General features: G+C 36.9%; 1 protein-coding gene across 6 annotated transcripts in view; it reads right to left on the reverse strand.

The window, feature by feature from the left end:
* Window positions 1-8,866: 8,866 nt before the first annotated feature.
* The window catches only part of LOC112643538 (zinc finger protein 420), a 52,900-nt gene continuing 42,720 nt past the window's right edge, over window positions 8,867-19,046 (reverse strand). For all 6 annotated transcript variants that reach the window (XM_025421545.3, XM_025421541.3, XM_025421544.3 and 3 more), the window contains one exon: window positions 8,867-12,038. In XM_025421545.3, the coding sequence (XP_025277330.1) occupies window positions 10,111-11,961 (1,851 nt within the window). In that variant the 5' untranslated portion in view covers window positions 11,962-12,038 and the 3' untranslated portion in view covers window positions 8,867-10,110. The remainder of the gene's footprint in view (window positions 12,039-19,046) is intronic.

Raw genomic sequence — 19,046 nt, forward strand, 5'->3', positions numbered from 1 at the left:
AATCCTGGGTTTGTTTTGTTTTGTTTATCTATGCTCTAATTGTTATTATTTCCATTCTTCTGACAGCTTTGGGTTTAAATTGCTCTTTTTTTCTGATTCCATATGATGTAAAGTTAGGTTATTGATTTGAGATCTTTCTTTTTTTAATGTAAATGTTTACAGTTATAAATTTCTCTTAGCACGGATTTGGATGCATTCTGTTATGTGTTGGTACATTATGTTTTTCAGCTTGTCTCAAGATCTTTGGTGAGTTCCCTTGTGATTTATTTTTTGATGCATTGGTTAAAAGTCTTTAATTTCCACATATCTGTGGATTTTCCAATTCTCCTCCTGCTATTGATTTCTAGTTTCATTCCAATGGGCTCACTACATCCTATGTTTTGGCATGTTGTGTTTTCATTTTCATTCATCCCAATTTATTTTATAATTTCATTTTTGGATTTCTTATTTATCTAGTGTTGTTTTTTTTAAAGAGCGTGTTGTTTCAAAAAACCCCGGGCTCTTAAATACAGAAAACAAATGGTGTTTGCTTAGAGGGGAGGTTGGTATAAGGATGGGTAATGGGTGAAATAGATAAAGGGAATTAAAAGGTACAAATTTAAAATAAAATAAAAGGTACAAATTTTCAGTTATAAAATAAATAAGTCACAGAAATGAAAAATATAACATAAGGAATACTATTATAGTAATGTTGTATGCTTACCACAGTACTGTGGTGGGATCCCTGGGTGGCGCAGCGGTTTAGCGCCTGCCTTTGGCCCAGGGCGTGATCCTGGAGACCCGGGATCAAATCCCAAGTCGGGCTCCCAGTGCATGGAACCTGCTTCTCCCTCTGCCTATGTCTCTGCATCTCTCTCTCTCTCTGTGTGTGTGACTATCATAAATAAATAAAAATTAAAACAAAACAAAACAAAAAAACTACAGTACTGTGGTGGACATTGATATAATGTATAGAATTGTTGAATCCATATGTTATACACCTGAAATGAATGCAACTAATTGCATATTAATTAGACTTCAAGAAGTGTGTTAATTTCCACATATATGTGAATTTTACCATCGTCCTGTTATTTCTAGTTTCATTCCACTCTGATTGGTAAAGATGTGCAGTATATTTTCAGTCTCTTAAAATGTATTGAGACTTGTTTTGTGGCTAATTATATGATCTATCCTGAAGGATGTTTAACATGCACTTAAGATCAGTGTTCTGCTGTTAATGGGTTGAGTATTCTGTATGTCTGTTGACTTATAGTGTTGTTCAAGTCCTCTATTTCCTTATTGATCTTCTATCTCATTGTTTTATTCATTATTTTGTTTTGTTTTCAAGTTTTTATTTAAATTTAAGTTAGTTAACATACAGTGTAATATTAGTTTCAGGTATAGAATTTAGTGAGTCATTGTTTTATTCATTATTGAAAGTGCAGTATTCAAGGCTCTAGGTACTATTATATAACTATTTGTATGTTCAATAATGTCATTTTTTTGCTTCATGTATTCTGTAGCTCTGTTGTTAGATACATATTATAGACTGAATGATTGTTTGTCTCCAAAATTCATATGTTGAAGCCCTAACTCTATTGTAATGGTATTTAGAGATGGGGCCTTTGGAAGATAATTAGGGTTGGATAAAGTCATGAGGGACAAACCTTCATGATAATATTAGTGCACTTGTAAGAAAAGACACCAGACAGCTTATTCACTCCTTCTCTGCACTTGGACAAAAAAGTGGTCATGTGAGAACACAGCAAAATAGCAGCCATCTGCAATCTAATAAAAGAGCTCTCATTAAAAAAAGAGAGAGAGAGAGCTCCCACCAGAAACTGACCATGTTGGGAACCTGATCTCCAAATTCTAGCCTCTAGCACCATAAGAAAATTAATTTCCTTTGCTTAAGACACCAAGTCTATGGTATCGTTTTACAGAAGTTCAAGCTAAGACAGTGCATATAATTGTTATATTTTCTTATATTGAAGCTTTAATCAATATTTCTGCCAGACCTCAGAGATAACGTAACAGAAACTTCAGTGAGGATACATAACATGGAATACACACTTTGCAAAACTAGTCTAGAGGAGTCACAAAATAAATAGATGGCTGCAGTCTTAAACAAACAAAAATGAGCAATCCCCAAGGAGGGAAAGAACCTGATTTCCAGACTTACATTATACTATTCAAAATGTCCACACCTCAGCAACAACAACAACAACAACAACAAAAACAGGAAAGTGTGTCCCATTTACATATAAAAAAGAATCTGATAGAAACTATCACTGAGGGATCCCTGGGTGGCGCAGTGGTTTAGCGCCTGCCTTTGGCCCAGGGCGCGATCCTGGAGACCCGGGATTGAATCCCACGTCAGGCTCCGGGTGCATGGAGCCTGCTTCTCCCTCTGCCTGTGTCTCTGCCTCTCTCTCTCTCTCTCTGTGACTATCATAAATAAATAAAAATTTTAAAAAATTAAAAAAAAAAAAAGAAACTATCACTGAGGAAATGCAGACATTGAAATTACTAGTCAGATACATTAAATGCGCTATCCAAAAGTGCTAAATGAACTCAGTAAAACACTGGACAAAAAACTAAAGTAAATCAAGAAAGTAATGTATGAACAAAAATGAATATTGATCAAAAGATAGAAAGTATAAAAAGGAACCAAAAAGATTCTGGAGCTGAAAAAGTACAATAGCTGAAATGAAAAATTGACTAGAGGAATCCAATGGTAGATCTGAGAAGGCAAAAAACTTAGTCAACTTAAAGATAAAGCAATTGAAATGATCTAGTCTGAAAAGTAGGAACAAAAATAGTGGGGAAAAAAGAGGGCCTGCGAGAGCTATGTGACACCATCAAGCATATCAATAAATGCATAATAGGAGACCAGAAGGAGGAAGAAAAACTATTTGAAAAAATGACTGCCAAAATCTTCTCAGACTTGATGAAAACATGAAATATACACTTTAAAGACCCTCAATCAACTGCAAACATGATAAACTCAAAAGGGGCAACAGTGAAACATTAAATTACTGAAAGGCTAAGACAGTCTTGAAAGCAGTAGGAGGCAATCAATTTACTACTATAGAAAGGTACTTCAATAAAAGTAACAGCTGATTCCTCATCAGAAACTATGGAAGACATAAGAAAATCAAATTATATATTTAACATTCCAAAAGAGAAAAACCCTGACAGATGTTCTATATCTAGCAAAACTACCCTCAAAAATGAAAGAGAAATTTAGATATTCCAGGTAAACAAAAGCTGAGGGAGTTGTTACTAGCACACCTCTGTTTTAATTTTGTTAAACTAAGTATTTGTAAAATAGAGCACCATAATGTTGGATGGTGAGTTGGGGTTCAACAAAATGCCAAAAGGGAATTGAAATAGAGTTTATTACTCACAGGTCCAGGAGGAGGTACACAGCATGCTTCCAGGGGTCACACAGGTAGATCCAGGCAGAATGCAGACAGAAAATGCACCAGGACCTAGGGTACATGCTTTTATTAGGGTCTGTAAGTGGTCTGTTTTAGGATTCTAATACTTAAGGACAGATTGGTTAATTCAAATAAAAAAGAGTGGGGTTAATATAAGCTTCATGGAGGCCACACAGGGGAAGGCTCTGGGAAACAGGGGCAACTGTTTATTACAAGGGCCATTTGGGGATGTCCTATCAGGAACTTACTTGTGAATCTATGGGCTGTGATATAGGGTATGCATCAATGGGAAAGACTCAGATTACTTTGAGGCCCTGGTTTCACTGATTTCTTCTGTTTGTTTAGTTTCTATTTACTTCTGCTCAAGTATTATTATTTCCTTCCTTCTACGGGTTTGGGGTTTTGTTTGTTCTTTTTTCTAGCTCCTTTAGGTGGAAGGTTAGGGTGTTTGAAACTTTTCTTGCTTCCTGAGGTAGCCTTGTATTGCTATAATCCTCCCTCTTAGAAAAGCTTTTGATGCATCTCAAAGATTTGGAGCTCTTGTGTTTTCATTTTCACTTGTCTCCATGCATCTTTTTTATTTCCTCTTTAATTTCTTGGTTGGCTCATCCATTGTTCAGTAGCATGTTATTTAACCTTCATGTATTTGTGCTCTTTCCAGATTTTTTCTTATGGTTGACTTCTAGTTTCATAGTGGCATAACCAGAAAAGATACATGGTATGACTTCAATGTTTTTTAATTTGTTGAGACTTTTTAAATGGCTTAATATGTGGTCTATTCTGGAGAACGTTCCTTGTGCACTTGAAAAGAATGTGTATTCTGCTGTTTTAGGGTGGAATGTTCTGAATATATCTGTACATCCTTCTGGTCCAATGTGTCTTTCAGTCACTGTTTCCTTGTTGATTTTCTGTTTGGATTATCTATCCATTGATTTAAGTGCTGTGTTAAAGTCCCCTACTATTAATGTTGTGACTCATTTGTGTCCCAAAGGTTTATTTCCGGCTTGCTTAACAAGTACAGATTAGCTCTAGCCTTGGCACCCCACTAAAATTCCCCACCATTCAGTTGGGCTGAAACCATAGTTCTTTTTTTTTTAAGATTTTATTTATTTATTTATTTATTTATGAGAGAGAGAGAAAGAGAAAGAGGGAGAGAGAGGCAGAGGGAGAAGCAGGCTCCATGCAGGGATCCTGATGTGGGACTCAATCCTGGGTCTTCAGGATCACACCTTGAAGCCAAAGGCAGGTGCTTAACCACTGAGCCACCCAGGTGTCCCTGAAACCATATTTCTTGGATGAAATCTGAACCCCAGACTTAGAGATGAGGCCTATCTTCAAAACTTATCCTTCCTTGGATACTCTCCTTTAGTCTTTGGGTACTCTTCAGAGTGCTTTCACATCTTATAGTTTCTCTTTTACTATAGCTTCATATTACTTTATTCTCCATTTTGGTCCAGAACCAGAAGTAAAATATATTCTTAATAACCACATTAAATATGTATACTAACTTACTTAATAATGTATTATGAGTTATTTCTGTACTCTTATGGAAAAATTTTTTAAATTTGTTTATTGGGGGGAGGGGCAAAAGGAGAGGAACAGACAGAATCTCAAGCAAATTCTGCTGAATGCGGAGCCTGATGTGGGGCTCAGTCTCACAGGCCTGGGATCTTTACCTGAGCCAAAATCAAGAGTCAGATGCTTACCTGACTGAGGCACCCAAGTCCCCTACTGTTATGGAAGTTTTTGAACAAATGAGAGCAAAACTATGTATCACTTATGATAATGTTTCATTTAGTCACAAGGTCACAACTGGCAAGGGAGAATGGTACTTAGCAAGGCAGTCAAGAACCCAGGGAAAAAAAGGAAAATTCTGGCAGTCTGCCAAAATTATGGTAGATCACTAAAAGAATAAATAGCTGTAACAATAATATGCCACCTTAAAATGAGTTAGTTTCATGTAGGAGATGATCCCTGGAACAGAATATATTTTCCTAAAAGGCCCAGCAAAATATATCCTACCTCATATGTTCTACTTACAATGTGACACTCTTCCATCAAGATGTAGCTGCCTAAACAAATAGAGAATGGCAGAAGTGAGATTATGTAACTTCCCAGGCCAGATATGGAAGATCTTTATGGCATATTGCATTTTCCAAACAGGGCCACAATATATCCTATCCTATAAGCTCTTCTTACAATGTGACACTTCTTTCATAGAGCAGTAACTGCCTCAACCAATGGAGTATGACACAAGTGAAGTTATGTGATTTCTTAGGCTGGATCACAAAAATAACATGCATGTCTACCTTGTTCTTTAGGGCATTCTCTTGGAACCCAAGACACCATGCTAAGCAGTGACATAGATCTCTATGTCTCTATGATCTCTATGATCTCTCTCACATGCAGGTATTCTGGACCCTATCTAATGTCCAGTTGACAGCTAGAATCAACTGCCAGACGTGTGAACATGTGAGTCTTTGAATGATTCCAGCCTTCAGCCATCAAATTTTCAAGCCACCCCATCTGAGGCTATGTTGATCAGAGATAAGCTGTTCCTGCCAAGCCCTGTCCAAATTTTTGTAGATGTGTGAGCTAAATAAATTATTATTGTATCTTAAGCCAAGTTTGGAGTGGTGGTTATGCAGCAATATCAACTGGAATGACTGCCAAAATATGTAAGTGAAAAAGCAAGGGAGGTTTTAAAACATACAACTTACATATTTTTAAAGAGCAAATGAAAAAACAGAAACTACATTCTAGCTACATATAGGTGTATGTATATATAGCTATAAATATACACACACATACAGACATACATATATTGCTTTTGATCTCTGCTAGTAGCCTATACAGCTAGACATACACAGTTTCATATATATCCTTGGAAAAATTACATAAATGGGTCATTGGGGGATTTGAGTCATAGGCTGTTGTAACGTAGGATTGGGTTTCATTAACAGTAATACATTTCCCTCAAAAACTCAATAGTTTTTGCTGTTTAATTACAATGTCCAAGATCTAGTGTGAATGTAGTTTTAAGCCTTTTTTCTTTTGCTTACTGGCACCTTTTTGCGTTCATTTTTCTATCCCTTTAATGTTGCTAGGCAATCAGAATTTGCATTAAATGTGTTGCTTAAGTGACTATTTCATATCTCTTTCCTTTTGGATCCCAAACTTCTCATTCCTCATATGTTCAGTTTACTACTCATGGAATTACTGAAGGAATCAGAATACTTCCTAAAACTTCTCCCACTTTATCCCCTTCTTCCTAGCACCCCATATTCTGTCATACTATTGCCAGGGATAAAATTTCCATGATATTACCAAAAACCACCCCTCCATCTCCTAAACCATATCCCCTCTCACTGACATACGGTCATTGCTCCAATAATTCTTATTTGTTATGAATTACTCCCCCCATCTGGATTATTCCAACCAGCATACAGAATTGCTATTATTTCTCCAATCCTAGAGGCACATTTTCATTCCTGTTGCCACACTAATTATTGACCACTTTTTTTTTGCTCCAGTTGGCAGCAAAAACCTCCAAGCAGTTGTCTCTATATTCATTATCTCCAATTTCTATTTTTCAACAGGTTCTTAATTCAACCACTCCACAACAAAAAGACCCCTACTGTTCTCAAGATCAACAGTAACATTTATGTTGATAAGTTCAAGTCAATTTGAAAGCCTAGTATTACAGACCTAATAGTATTTATAACCACTGATCATCTTTCCTTTGATTCACTTTCATTTAGCTTCTGTAATGCCACACTATCTTGGTTTTCCTTCCATCTCACTGGTCCTTCTTAGCATCCTTTGCTAGTCTGTCCTTTATCCTTGAACTCTTAATGTTAGAAGGCACTATGGATTAGTCTTTCTGTTCTTTTCTCTATCTATACCCAAGTCCTTAATGATATTATTCTGCCTCATGGTTTTATGTGTATAGGCAATACTTACCAAATTAATAAATCTCTAGAAGAGTACAAGGTAAAACATCCAAGTGCCTAATCAATATTATCATTTTGTCTAAAAGACATTTCAAACTCAGTAAGTTCAAAATTGAACTCCCAATCTTCCCCAACAAAAACTGCATCTTTCCCCATCTCAGCTGCTGGGAGTATCATCTTTCCATTTGTTTGAGACCAAAAGCTTGAGTCAAAGTCACCCCAGACCCCACTCTCTCTCACTGGACATCTAACCCTTAAACAAGTCTTGTTTGATCACATATACCCTATATCTAGAGTCCAACCACTTCTCACTGTTACCACCATGGTGTGAGCCACCATCATCTTTCATCTAAATTAAGAGACCATAGCCTCTTGCTCACTTTTTTTTTTTTTTAACAACACATAGCAGCTTGTCAAATCATATCCTCTGTTCAGAACACTCCTGGCTGCAAATTTTCCTCAGAATATAAAATGCCTCCAATGACTTACAAGGCCTTACAAGATGAGGCCCTGTTCTCTCTCCATCCTCCTCTATTTTTAAAAAAAGATTTTATTTATTCATGAGAGACAGAGAGAGGCAGAGACATGGACAGAAGGAGAAGCAGGCTCCTCACAGGGAGCCCAATGCAGGGCTCGATCCCTGGACCAGGATCACGCCCTGAGCCAAAGGCAGACACTCAACTGCTGAGGCACCCAGGCATCCCACTGTCCTCCACTGTCCTCCTCTATTAACCACTCCCTTGCATAAATCTCTAAATAGCTTCCTTGATGTTCCTCAAGTACACTAGCATCACCCCATTGTAGGGCATTTGTTATAGCTTTTTCCTGTCTGCAATGCTCTTCCCTTACATAACAACTGACTTAATCCTTCACATCTTCAAATCTTGACTTGAGTTTCCCCTTACCTATTGTCTATTTCATAAACTTTCATATTGCTCTTAACTAGTTTTGAATGACCTTTTCTCCACAACACTAATGTTCTAACATACTCTACAATGGTTCTATTATTATCCTATCTCCTCCTGCTAGAGTTTCTCATTGATATATCCCAAACACCTAAAAACAGTGGCTGGAATATAGCAATATATGAATTTACTATCAACCAGGATGGAGTGCCTGTAGGCAGAGATAGTATCTCTTAACAAAGCAGTATCACTTTCAATCTCTGCTAGTAGCCTCTGCAGCTAACTCTACACCAAAGTTATCTTTCTACCAACACACATTCTGAATCACTCCTACCATTTCTACTAACATTACAGCCTTAACTGGTGAGAGATCTGCCTTGTAAGATAGACTGGGAGTCTAACCAAATGTCCTGTCTAAAAAAGCAAAAACTCTTTAGTTTTCTAGCCTGAAGTGGGTTAATTCTCATTCATGATGGCACAAAGTCAATACCATATTGAGATTTCTTTTACCCAAGCACTCCACCTCCAGGTACAAAATTTTATGACTGTAATACATTTTAGCGTCAATAACAAAATGACAACAGCACCAACAAATATGTTTATTTTAATTTTATATAAAGAAATACAGGAGGCAGGCAGACCAGAATTGGTACAGCTGTTCCATAAAATTAGTACAGGTATACACTCATTCTGTATTTCTACTCCATCATCCTTAGTACCCAGATACCATTTTCAAACTCCCCATAAAATCACCAAAGCTATAAGCTAAATGTCCACATTTTAGGCAAGGAAACAAAGAAATGCAGAGAGAAAAAAGATATTCTTAGATGTCCTACGTGTACAAGTACCACTTCCATCTTCTTAACCTATAAGAAGGGCTGAGATGATTTTTCAGCCAAGAATTATAACGGAAAACTGGATATTGGGTAGGGAAATAGCAGTCTCTGACAGACTGTCATCAGGTTTCACTGAAAAATAGTAATGTCAATTTATTTTTAGTTTAATTCAAAAGCTGTACATTCAAGTTTTTAGAAATTTCCTAGTAGGAAAATTTATTTTGGCTATCCATTTTTTTTTCATTTCTAAATAATATTCTTGAATTGTGGTAAAAAAATGATAGGAAATAGGAGTTTTTGGACTTTGTTACAATTCACTTCACCCCTCTTCAACAGGCCACTGATTAAATCTACAAAGTTTTGTGGGTTTTTTCGACAGTATGAATTTTCTTTTTTTAGCATATGGGATGAGATGTGAGTAAAAGCTTTCTCATATTCATTACAGCATACAGTGTCCCCTACTTAAATATTCAGGGTCAAGTGTTAATGAAAGATTTCTCAATATTCATTATACTCCTAAGGTCCTCTTCTCATGCAAATTCTCTAAAATCATACTAGTAATAATGATAGCTAATACTTGTGATATGCTATGTTCAAGGCACTGCTCTAAGAACTTTACATGAAACGTCTCACATAATACTTCCAAGAATCTTACAAGGAAGGTATTATTCTTAGGCCTATCTTACAAATGATTAAACAAAAGCAGACATTAATTATGATAAATGTCATGAAGGAAAGTAGCTGGTAGAGTCAAGATAAGGTTGAAAAGGACATATTCTATAGCTAAAAGCCTTGATATACTTACTATATTAACAGAATTATTCTCTATTATAATTTGCTAATGTTTAATAGGTTTCCAGTAATGATAGGTTTTTCTACATGGATTACATTAACAGTATCTTTCCCTCAATAGAATTCACTGATGCTGAATTTTGTGAGGCAAATATGCTCCCATATTCACATTTTAGGAATTCTTTGATGATAATGGATTAGTTCATATATAAACTTGTGAGCTATGACTGAAGTCTATCTCACATTCCTTATATTCAAAAGATTTATCACTGATGTGAATTCTCTGATGTTGAGTTAGTTGTGAACCACGAGTAAAGGCCTTCCCACATTCCTTACATTGATAGGGTTTCTCACCAGTATGAACTCTCTGATGTCGAGAAAGATGTGAGCTCTGAGTAAATGCTTTTCTGCATTCTTTGCATTCATAGGGCTTTTCACCAGTATGAATTCTCTGATGTAGAGTAAGTTGAGAGCCATGACTAAAGGCCTTCCCACATTCCTTGCATCCGTAGGGCTTTTCTCCAGTGTGAATTCGCTGATGTTGGGTAAGCTGTGAACCACGAATAAAGGCCTTCCCACATTCCTTACACTGATATGGTTTCTCACCTGTATGAATTCTCTGATGCTGTATAAGTAGTAAGCCACGGGCAAAGGCCTTCCCACATTCGTTACATACATAGGGTTTCTCACCAGTATGAAGTCTCTGATGTTGTGAAAGATGTGAACTTTGAGTAAAGGCCATTCTACATTCTTTACATTCATATGGTTTCTCACCAGTATGAATTCTCTGATGTTGAGTAAGCTGTGAGCCACGAATAAAAGACTTCCCACATTCCTTACATTCATAGGGTTTCTCACCAGTGTGAATCCTCTCATGTTGAGTCAGTTCTGAGCCACGACTAAAAGTCTTTCCACATTCTTTACACTCATAGGGTTTTTCACCTGTATGAATCCTTTGATGTCGAGTAAGGAGTGAGCCACGATTAAAAGCCTTTCCACATTCCTTACATTGATAGGGTTTCTCCCCAGTATGAATTCTCTGATGTTGAGTAAGTTGTGAACCATGACTAAAGGTCTTTCCACATTCCTTACATTCATAGGGCTTCTCATTGGTATGAATTCTCTGGTGTTGAGTAAGTTGTGAGCCACGGATAAAGGCTTTCCCACATTCTTCACATTTATAGGGCTTTTCACCAGTATGAATCCTCTGATGTTGCATAAGCAATGAGCCACGAATAAATGCTTTTCCACATTCCTTACATTCATATGGCTTTTCCCCATTGTGAATTTTCTGATGTTGAGAAAGCTGTGAACCACAAATAAAAGCTTTCCCACATTCCTTACATTCATAGGGTTTTTCACCGGTGTGAATTCTCTTATGCAGAATAAGTTGTGAGAGCTGAGTAAAGACCTTCCTACATTCTTTACATTCATAGAGTTTCTCACCAGTATGAAGTCTCTGGTGTAGAGTAAGTTGTGAGTTCTGAGTAAAGGCCTTCCCACATTCTTTACATTCATAAGGCTTCTCACCAGTATGGACTTTTTGATGTCGAGTGAGTTGTGAGCTACGAATAAAGGCTTTCCCACATTCTTCACATTTATATGGTTTTTCACCAGTATGAATTCGATGATGTAAAATAAGTTGTGAGCTCTGAGTAAAGGCCTTCCCACATTCTTTGCATGCATAGGGTTTCTCACCAGTATGAAGTCTCTGATGAAGAATGAGCTGTGAATCACGACTAAAGGCCTTCCCACATTGCTTACATTCATATGGTTTTTCACCAGTATGAATACTATGATGTTGAGTTAGGTGTGAGGCTCGTCTAAAGGCCTTCCCGCATTCCTTACATTTGTAGGGTTTCTCAGTAGAGTGACACCTAGGGTGTTGAGACAGGTAAGTATGCTGGTTGAAAATGGACATCTTTTCATATATAATCATCCCTTGCCTGTAATATTTCTCCTGGTTTTCTTGTTTTTCCAATGTGCCTCTGACTTCCAAATAATCTCTGGAACTGGACTCCTCAAAATCACAGTTTTGATGCCTGGCACTCATTTGCCATTGGGATAATTCTGTTTCATAAATGTCTTTTTTTGGAGATAAGTCCTTATTTACACTCCTCGAAGGCAAGTCTGAAAGATAAGAGAACATCAAAAATTCCTGTCGTCATTTCAGGAGAACCCATAGTAGAAAAGACTATACATGAAAATATATACAGATGGTAACTGATTTATGATGGTTCAACTTAAAATTTTTTTTATTTTATGAGTACAAAAGCAACATAAATTCAGTAGAAACTGTACTTCAAATTCTGAATTTTGATAACGTCTGAGCTAGCAATATGCAGTACAATACTATATGACCTTGAGCAGTGGCAGCAAGCTACACCTACCAGTCAGCCACATGTTTATGAGGGTAAACAACTGATATACTTACAACCACTCTGTACACACACAGCCATTGTTTTTTCTGTTTCAGTATAGAATTTAAAAATTTACATGAGGTATTCAATACTTTATTATAAAATAGGCTTTATGTTAGATAATTTTGTTGAACTTTAGCCTAATATAAGTGTTATGAGCATGTTTAAGGCAGGACAGGCTAAGCTATACTTGGTATGTGTATTAAACTTACAAAAATTTTGATGAACAATGGGATTATTAGGACAGGAGTTGTCAGTTGAAGAAAATCTGATATAGGTAACTAATACCCACAAGAAATAACTGGCCTACATCAGTGTTTTCAGGTATTATTTACCATGACCTATAGTAATACTTATGTTTCACATCACAACCTGACCCATACAGTTTCATTAAACAATATCTACCCCGTTTTTTTTTCTATGCTATTCTATCTTCTCTGTCACACACACACATACACACACACAAATAGTCAAATAGTCAAAACCCACTAAACTGATAGTCAAAACCCACTAAACTGATTTCATGCTGCATAGGGCAATATGATGCTGCCTAGGGTTTCAAAAAAATATTAGCACAGAATGATCTTATATGCTAACGTATAAAAACACCAGTGATTAGAGAATAATACAAATCTACTGAGAAAGTAAAAGAAAACATTTTTAAGCCATTGGTTCTCAAACTGGTGGGGATCAAAATCACCCGGGATGTTGGTAAAATTAAAGATGCCCATCTACCACACCAACCAGCTGAATCTAAATCTACTGCATCAGAAAAAGAGTGTGGAGATGTCTAGTTTTAATACTCTCTACAAACTGATCCTGATTCAGATCATGATTTGCTATCTCTGCCGAAAACTTTTAAATAGCTTCTAAATTAAACTTAGAATAAAATCCAAATGTGAAGAAATCTGGACTAAAGTAATTTAAGATTGTTTGCCACAAAGCATACTAAAATCTTCACTGAAGATTCACAAGGTTTCAAATTACTTTCGTAATTTTTCTTTACAATGCCTAGCACTCAATAAAAAATAACCAAGTAAATAATGGTACAGGACTTAACTGAAAAGGAGGAGAATGAAGACAAAAGAAATCTATAATGGTTCAAGCTATGTATCCACCACAGAAGTGATAATACAACACTTCCATCACTTCTAAATACTCTTGTGCTGTCCCTGTGTAGTAAATCTCTCCTAACCTTAAGTGTAGATGCCTGGAAACTACTGATCTGTGAATTTCCCAACACCTCCTTACAAACTGAAACAAAAGTACATCTATACTAAATCTAAGATTAAAATGGAAAAAGGATCATACTTCTCCAATTGCTTTCCCTTTCAATACTGCTTCCTAGGTACTAGCCATGGATATCTTCATTAGTTCTTCCTCTCCTTTTCACCCAAGTTACCTTTTTGAAAACAATATTTTATTTATTTATTCTTGAGTGACAGAAAGAGAGAGAGAGAGAGAGAGAGAGAGAGAGGCAGAGACACAGGCAGAGGGAGGAGCAGGCTCCATGCAGGGGGCCAAATGTGGGACTCGATCCCAGGACTCCAGGATCATGCCCTGAGCCAAAGGTGGTGCTAATTGCTGAGCCACCCAGGCTGCCCCCTTTTTTACTTATCTTTACTTCAGTTTGATTTCATTATGCCCTGCTTTATGTGTTCTCATACTTATTCTTCTATCCAAGGCAAATACCAGAATAATATCTCCATAATTTCTTGGGCATTGATAAAGGTCAAAGGCATGATGAAAGATTTCTGTAAACTTATGGGATACTAGGGATTTTGGAGAGAAAAAAAAAAAAAAAACTATTACTGAATATAAGGAAAGGAGTCTTCTGGAGTAATAAAGTTCCAGGAATTCTACTGATACATAGTATGCTGCATGGCAATAAGATTCAGAAAAAGGAACACCAAAAAATCTCATACACTGCTAATGGAAATGTAAAACAGCACAACCATGATGAAAGAGTTTGGTTGTTTTATATAACACTAAACATACACTTAGCATATAATCCAGCATTCATTCTTGTATGTATTTACACTTATGCCCAAACATCTGTACACCAAGGATTATCGCAGCTTTATTCACAATTACTATAATATCAGAAACCCAAAGATATATTCACACTGGTAAAGAAACAGTTAAACTGTATTTGCAGATGACATAAAAAGTTTTAAGGACTCCACTAAAAATCTACTAGAAGTGAAAAATGAATCCAGTAAAGTTGTAGGATAAAAAAAAAATTATACCCAGAAATCAGTAGTGTTTCTATACTGTCATAATAAAGTAGCAGAAAGAGAAGGTAAGACAACAATCCCATTTACAATGGCATTAAAAGAATAAAATACCTAGGAATAAACTTAACCAAACAGGCAAAAGACCTGCACTCTGAAAACTATAAAACATTGATGAAAGAAACTCAAGATGATATAAACAAGTGGGAAAATATTCTGTGTTCATAGATCAGAAGAATAAATGTTAAAGTGTCCATACTACCCAGAGCAATCTACAGATAGATTTAATGTAATCCTTATCAAAATACAAAATTTTTCACAGTACTAGAACAGATAATCCTAAATTTGTACTGTATCACAAAGCATCCCAAATAGCCAGAGCAATCATGAGAAAGACAAATAGAGCTGGAGGTATCACAATTACAGATTTCCAGATATGCTACAAAGCTGTAATAATCAAAAATGAGTACGGTACTGGCACAGACATATCTATCAACAAAGCAAAATAAAGAAACCAGAAGTAAACCTATATTTTTATAGTCAATTAATCTATGGCAAAGAAAGTAAGAATATAATACGGGAAAAGATAGTCTCTTCATCAAATTGCTGGGAAAATTGGACAGCTATATGCAAAAGAATGATACTGGATGGCCTTTTAACACCATATGCAAAAACAAACTCAAAATGGAATAAAGGGCTAAACGTGAGCTCTGAATCCAAAAAAATCCTAGAAGAGAACACAGGCAGTAATTTCTCTGACATTGTCCACACCAACATTTTTTTCTTTTTTAGATATGCCTCCCAAGGCAAAAGAAACAAAAGCAAAAATTAACTTTTGAGGCTATATCAAAATAGGTTTTTCTCAACAAAGGAAACCATTAATACAAAAAGACAACCTACTGAATGGGAGAAGATATTTGCAAATAATATACCCAATAAAAGGTTAATATCCAAAACATATAAATTACTTATATAACTGTGCACAAAAAGCAATATGATTTAAAAAATAGGGAAAGGACTTGAATAGACATTTTTCCAAAAAAGACATACACATGGCCAACAGACACATGAAAAGATGCCCAACACCATTCATCATCAAGAAAATGCAAACCAGGGGATCCCTGGGTGGCGCAGTGGTTTAGCGCCTGCCTTTGGCCCAGGCCGCGATCCTGGAGACCTGGGATCGAATCCCACATCAGGCTCCCGGTGCATGGAGCCTGCTTCTCCCTCCACCTATGTCTCTGCCTCTCTCTCTCTCTATCATAAATAAACAAAAATTTAAAAAAATAAAAAAAATAAAAGAAAATGCAAACCAAAACAGAACAAGCTATCATCATTGCACCTGCTAGGATGCTAAAACCAAAAAGACATGAAATAACAGTGTTGGTAAGCAACCCTCATACCCTGCTGATGGGTATGTAAACTGGTGCAACCACTGTGAAAAACAGTATGGAAGTTACTCAAAAGATAAAAATACAGAGTGGGGGAAAATGGCAGCAGAGGAGGAGAACCCTTGGCTCACCTTGTCCCACAAATACAACCAGATAACTATCAAATTATTTTAAGTACCTTTAGATGCTCTACATCTAAAGGTAGAGAAAAGGCCACGTCAAAGGAGTCAGAAAGTGTGCAGATGTACCTCGGGAGAGAAATGAATTGTGTCCATTGTTGTGGGGAGGGAGATGCAGTCCCAGAGAAGGGCAAGAGAGACTAGTACACAGGAAGCACAAAGGGAAAACAAATCTCCATAGCAATTGGCTTGAAAAGTGAGAGGCCCAAATTTAAGAGTTCTTGGAACCAGCAGAGATTAATGCTTAGAGTCTAAAAGGTCAGTATGTGTAGCCTTGGAGAGCTTAGAGGGCACTGGGGCTGCTGTTGGAGAAAAGGCAGGGCAAACAGCTGTGTATATACAGCACAGAAATAGCAATCTGAAGAGCACCTGATGCACACAGTGGGGAGGTTAGTTGAAAGTCAGTAATCATAGAGAGCCCCCTCCAGGAACAAAGGAACTAGCAGGTGCTACTCTCCTCCCCCATCCCACAGTATAAACAGAGCCACCTGTGGGAACCAGCAAAGTGATGACACTTGCTACTCAACTTGCTTACACCAAGTCCCAAACTCACCAATCTACAGTGGAACCACTCTTCCAAGGAACACCTGCCTCACTCTCCCTTGGTGGGTTCCCTACGCCCAGAAGACTGGATCAAACCCCTGCCAACGCTACGTCTTCTATCCTGGGAGTTTTGTGAGACCTCAGTCCCAATGACAGTGGTGACAGGTCTCATTTCCCAAGCAGACCAAAGCACACCTAGTTAAAATGCACCCCATTCAAGCCAGGGACCAAACACTACCCACAAGAGGTCAAGAGAGCCTTTGCAGATGACTAGCCTGAAGGATATTACAACAAAGCATATGCAGCACATTTTGGAGAAACTCCCTAAAGCACCAGGCCTTGTGGAATAGGGACACTATAGTGCAGGACACAACAGAAACTCTTCTTTGTAAGTCTACTACTCTCAAGAACAGGAGATGTAGCTGAATTTCCTAACACAGAGAAACAGGCATAGAAACATACAAAATTAGAAGACAGAGGAATCTGTTCTAAATGAAAGAACAAGACAAGGCCACAGCCAGAGATCCAAGCAAAACAGACGTAAGTAACATGCTTGATGGAGAATTTATTTATTTATTTTTTTTTATTTTTTTTTGATGGAGAATTTAAACTGATGATCATAAGGATACTCAATGGAAATAGCAGAAGAGAGGAACATATCACTGAGACCATTAACAGAGATAAGGAGTAACGTAACAAGAAGGCCTCAATGAATGAAATGAGAAACACAGTTGGTATAATGAACAGAAGGCCAGATGAAGCAGAGGAACAAATTAATGACCTAGATGACAGAATAATGCTAAATAATCAAGCTGAACGAAAGAGAGAAAAAAGAATTATGGAAAATGACAAGAGACTTGGGGAACTCAGTGACTCCATCAAATGTAATAACATTCGCATTATAAGAGTCCAAGAAGAAGAGAGAGAAAAATTTATTGAAGAAATTATAGTTGAAAACTTCCCTAATCTGAGGAAGGAAAGATATAGCCAGATCCAAAAGGCATAGAGAACCCCCAACAAAACCAACAAAAGGAGACCCATATCCACACATACTGTAACTAAAATGGCAAAAGAGTGAAAAAGAAAAAAAAATATCAAAAGCAGCAAGACACAGTTACATACAAAGAAATCCTATAAGTCTAGAAGCAGATTTTTCAGCAGAAATTTTCTAAGTCAGAAAGAAGTGGCATGATATATTCAAATTGCTGAATTGAGAGGAACCTCCAGCTGAGAATACTTTATCCAGGCATACTCAGAATAGGAGATAGAGAGTTTTCTAGACAAAACTAAAAAATATTAAGGGGGAGCTCTTTGGATAGGAAAGACCAAAAACGACAGTATTAAGGTAGGAAACACAAAAGCAGTAAAAATGAATATTTCTGTAAAACTCAGAATGTATGTAGAACATACAAACTGTATGTAGAACATACAGCATTAAAGGATGTAAAATATACACAATGTACCTAAAACGTGAGGAGGAGAGGAGTAAAGGCTGAATTCAAACTTAAAAGACCATCAACTTAATATACACTGCTACATGCAGAAGATGTTATAGACAACCTTAACAGTACCCTGAAACCAAGTCTCTAATAATTATGAAAAGAATAAAAAGAAATTTTAAAAATCACTAAAGAAAACCAGGAAATCATGAAAAAGTGAAAGACCAGAGAAAATCTTCAAAAACACCAAGAAACAATAATAAAATGGCAATAAATACGTATCTATCAACAATCATTTTGAATGTAAATGGACTAAACATTCCAATTAAAAGACAGAGGATGAAAGAATGGATAAAAAACAAACAAAAAAGATCCATCTATATGCCACCTACAAGAGACTTATTTTACATCTAAAGACACCTGGAGTTTGAAATTGAGGGGATGGGGAAAAATTTATCATACAAATGGATGATGCCAAAAGAAAGCTGGAGTAATGGGACACCTGGGGGGCTCAGTGTTTGAGCATCTACCTTTGGCACAGGCATGATCCCGGGATTATGGAATTGAGTCCCACATCAGGCTCCTGCGGAAAGGCTGCTTCTCCCTCTGCTTGGGTCTCTGTCTCTCCCATGAATAAATAAATATATATATTTTTTTAAAAAGGAAGATGGAGGGCAGCCCTGGTGGCTTAGCTGTTTAGCGCCACCATCAGCCTAGGGTGTGATCATGGAGACCCACGATCAAGTCTGGTATTGGGCTCCCTGCAAGGAGCCTGCTTCTCCCTCTGCCTCTCTTTCTCTCTGTCTCTAATAAATAAAATCTTAAAAAACAAAAGGAAGATGGAATAGCAATACTTCTATCAGACAAAATAGACTTTAAAACAAAGACTATAGGGGGCAGGGCAAGATGGTGGAAGAGTAGGGGGTTCAACT

Source organism: Canis lupus, chromosome 1, assembly GCF_003254725.2.
Source record: "Canis lupus dingo isolate Sandy chromosome 1, ASM325472v2, whole genome shotgun sequence".
In the NCBI taxonomy this organism is placed as follows: Eukaryota; Metazoa; Chordata; class Mammalia; order Carnivora; family Canidae; genus Canis; species Canis lupus.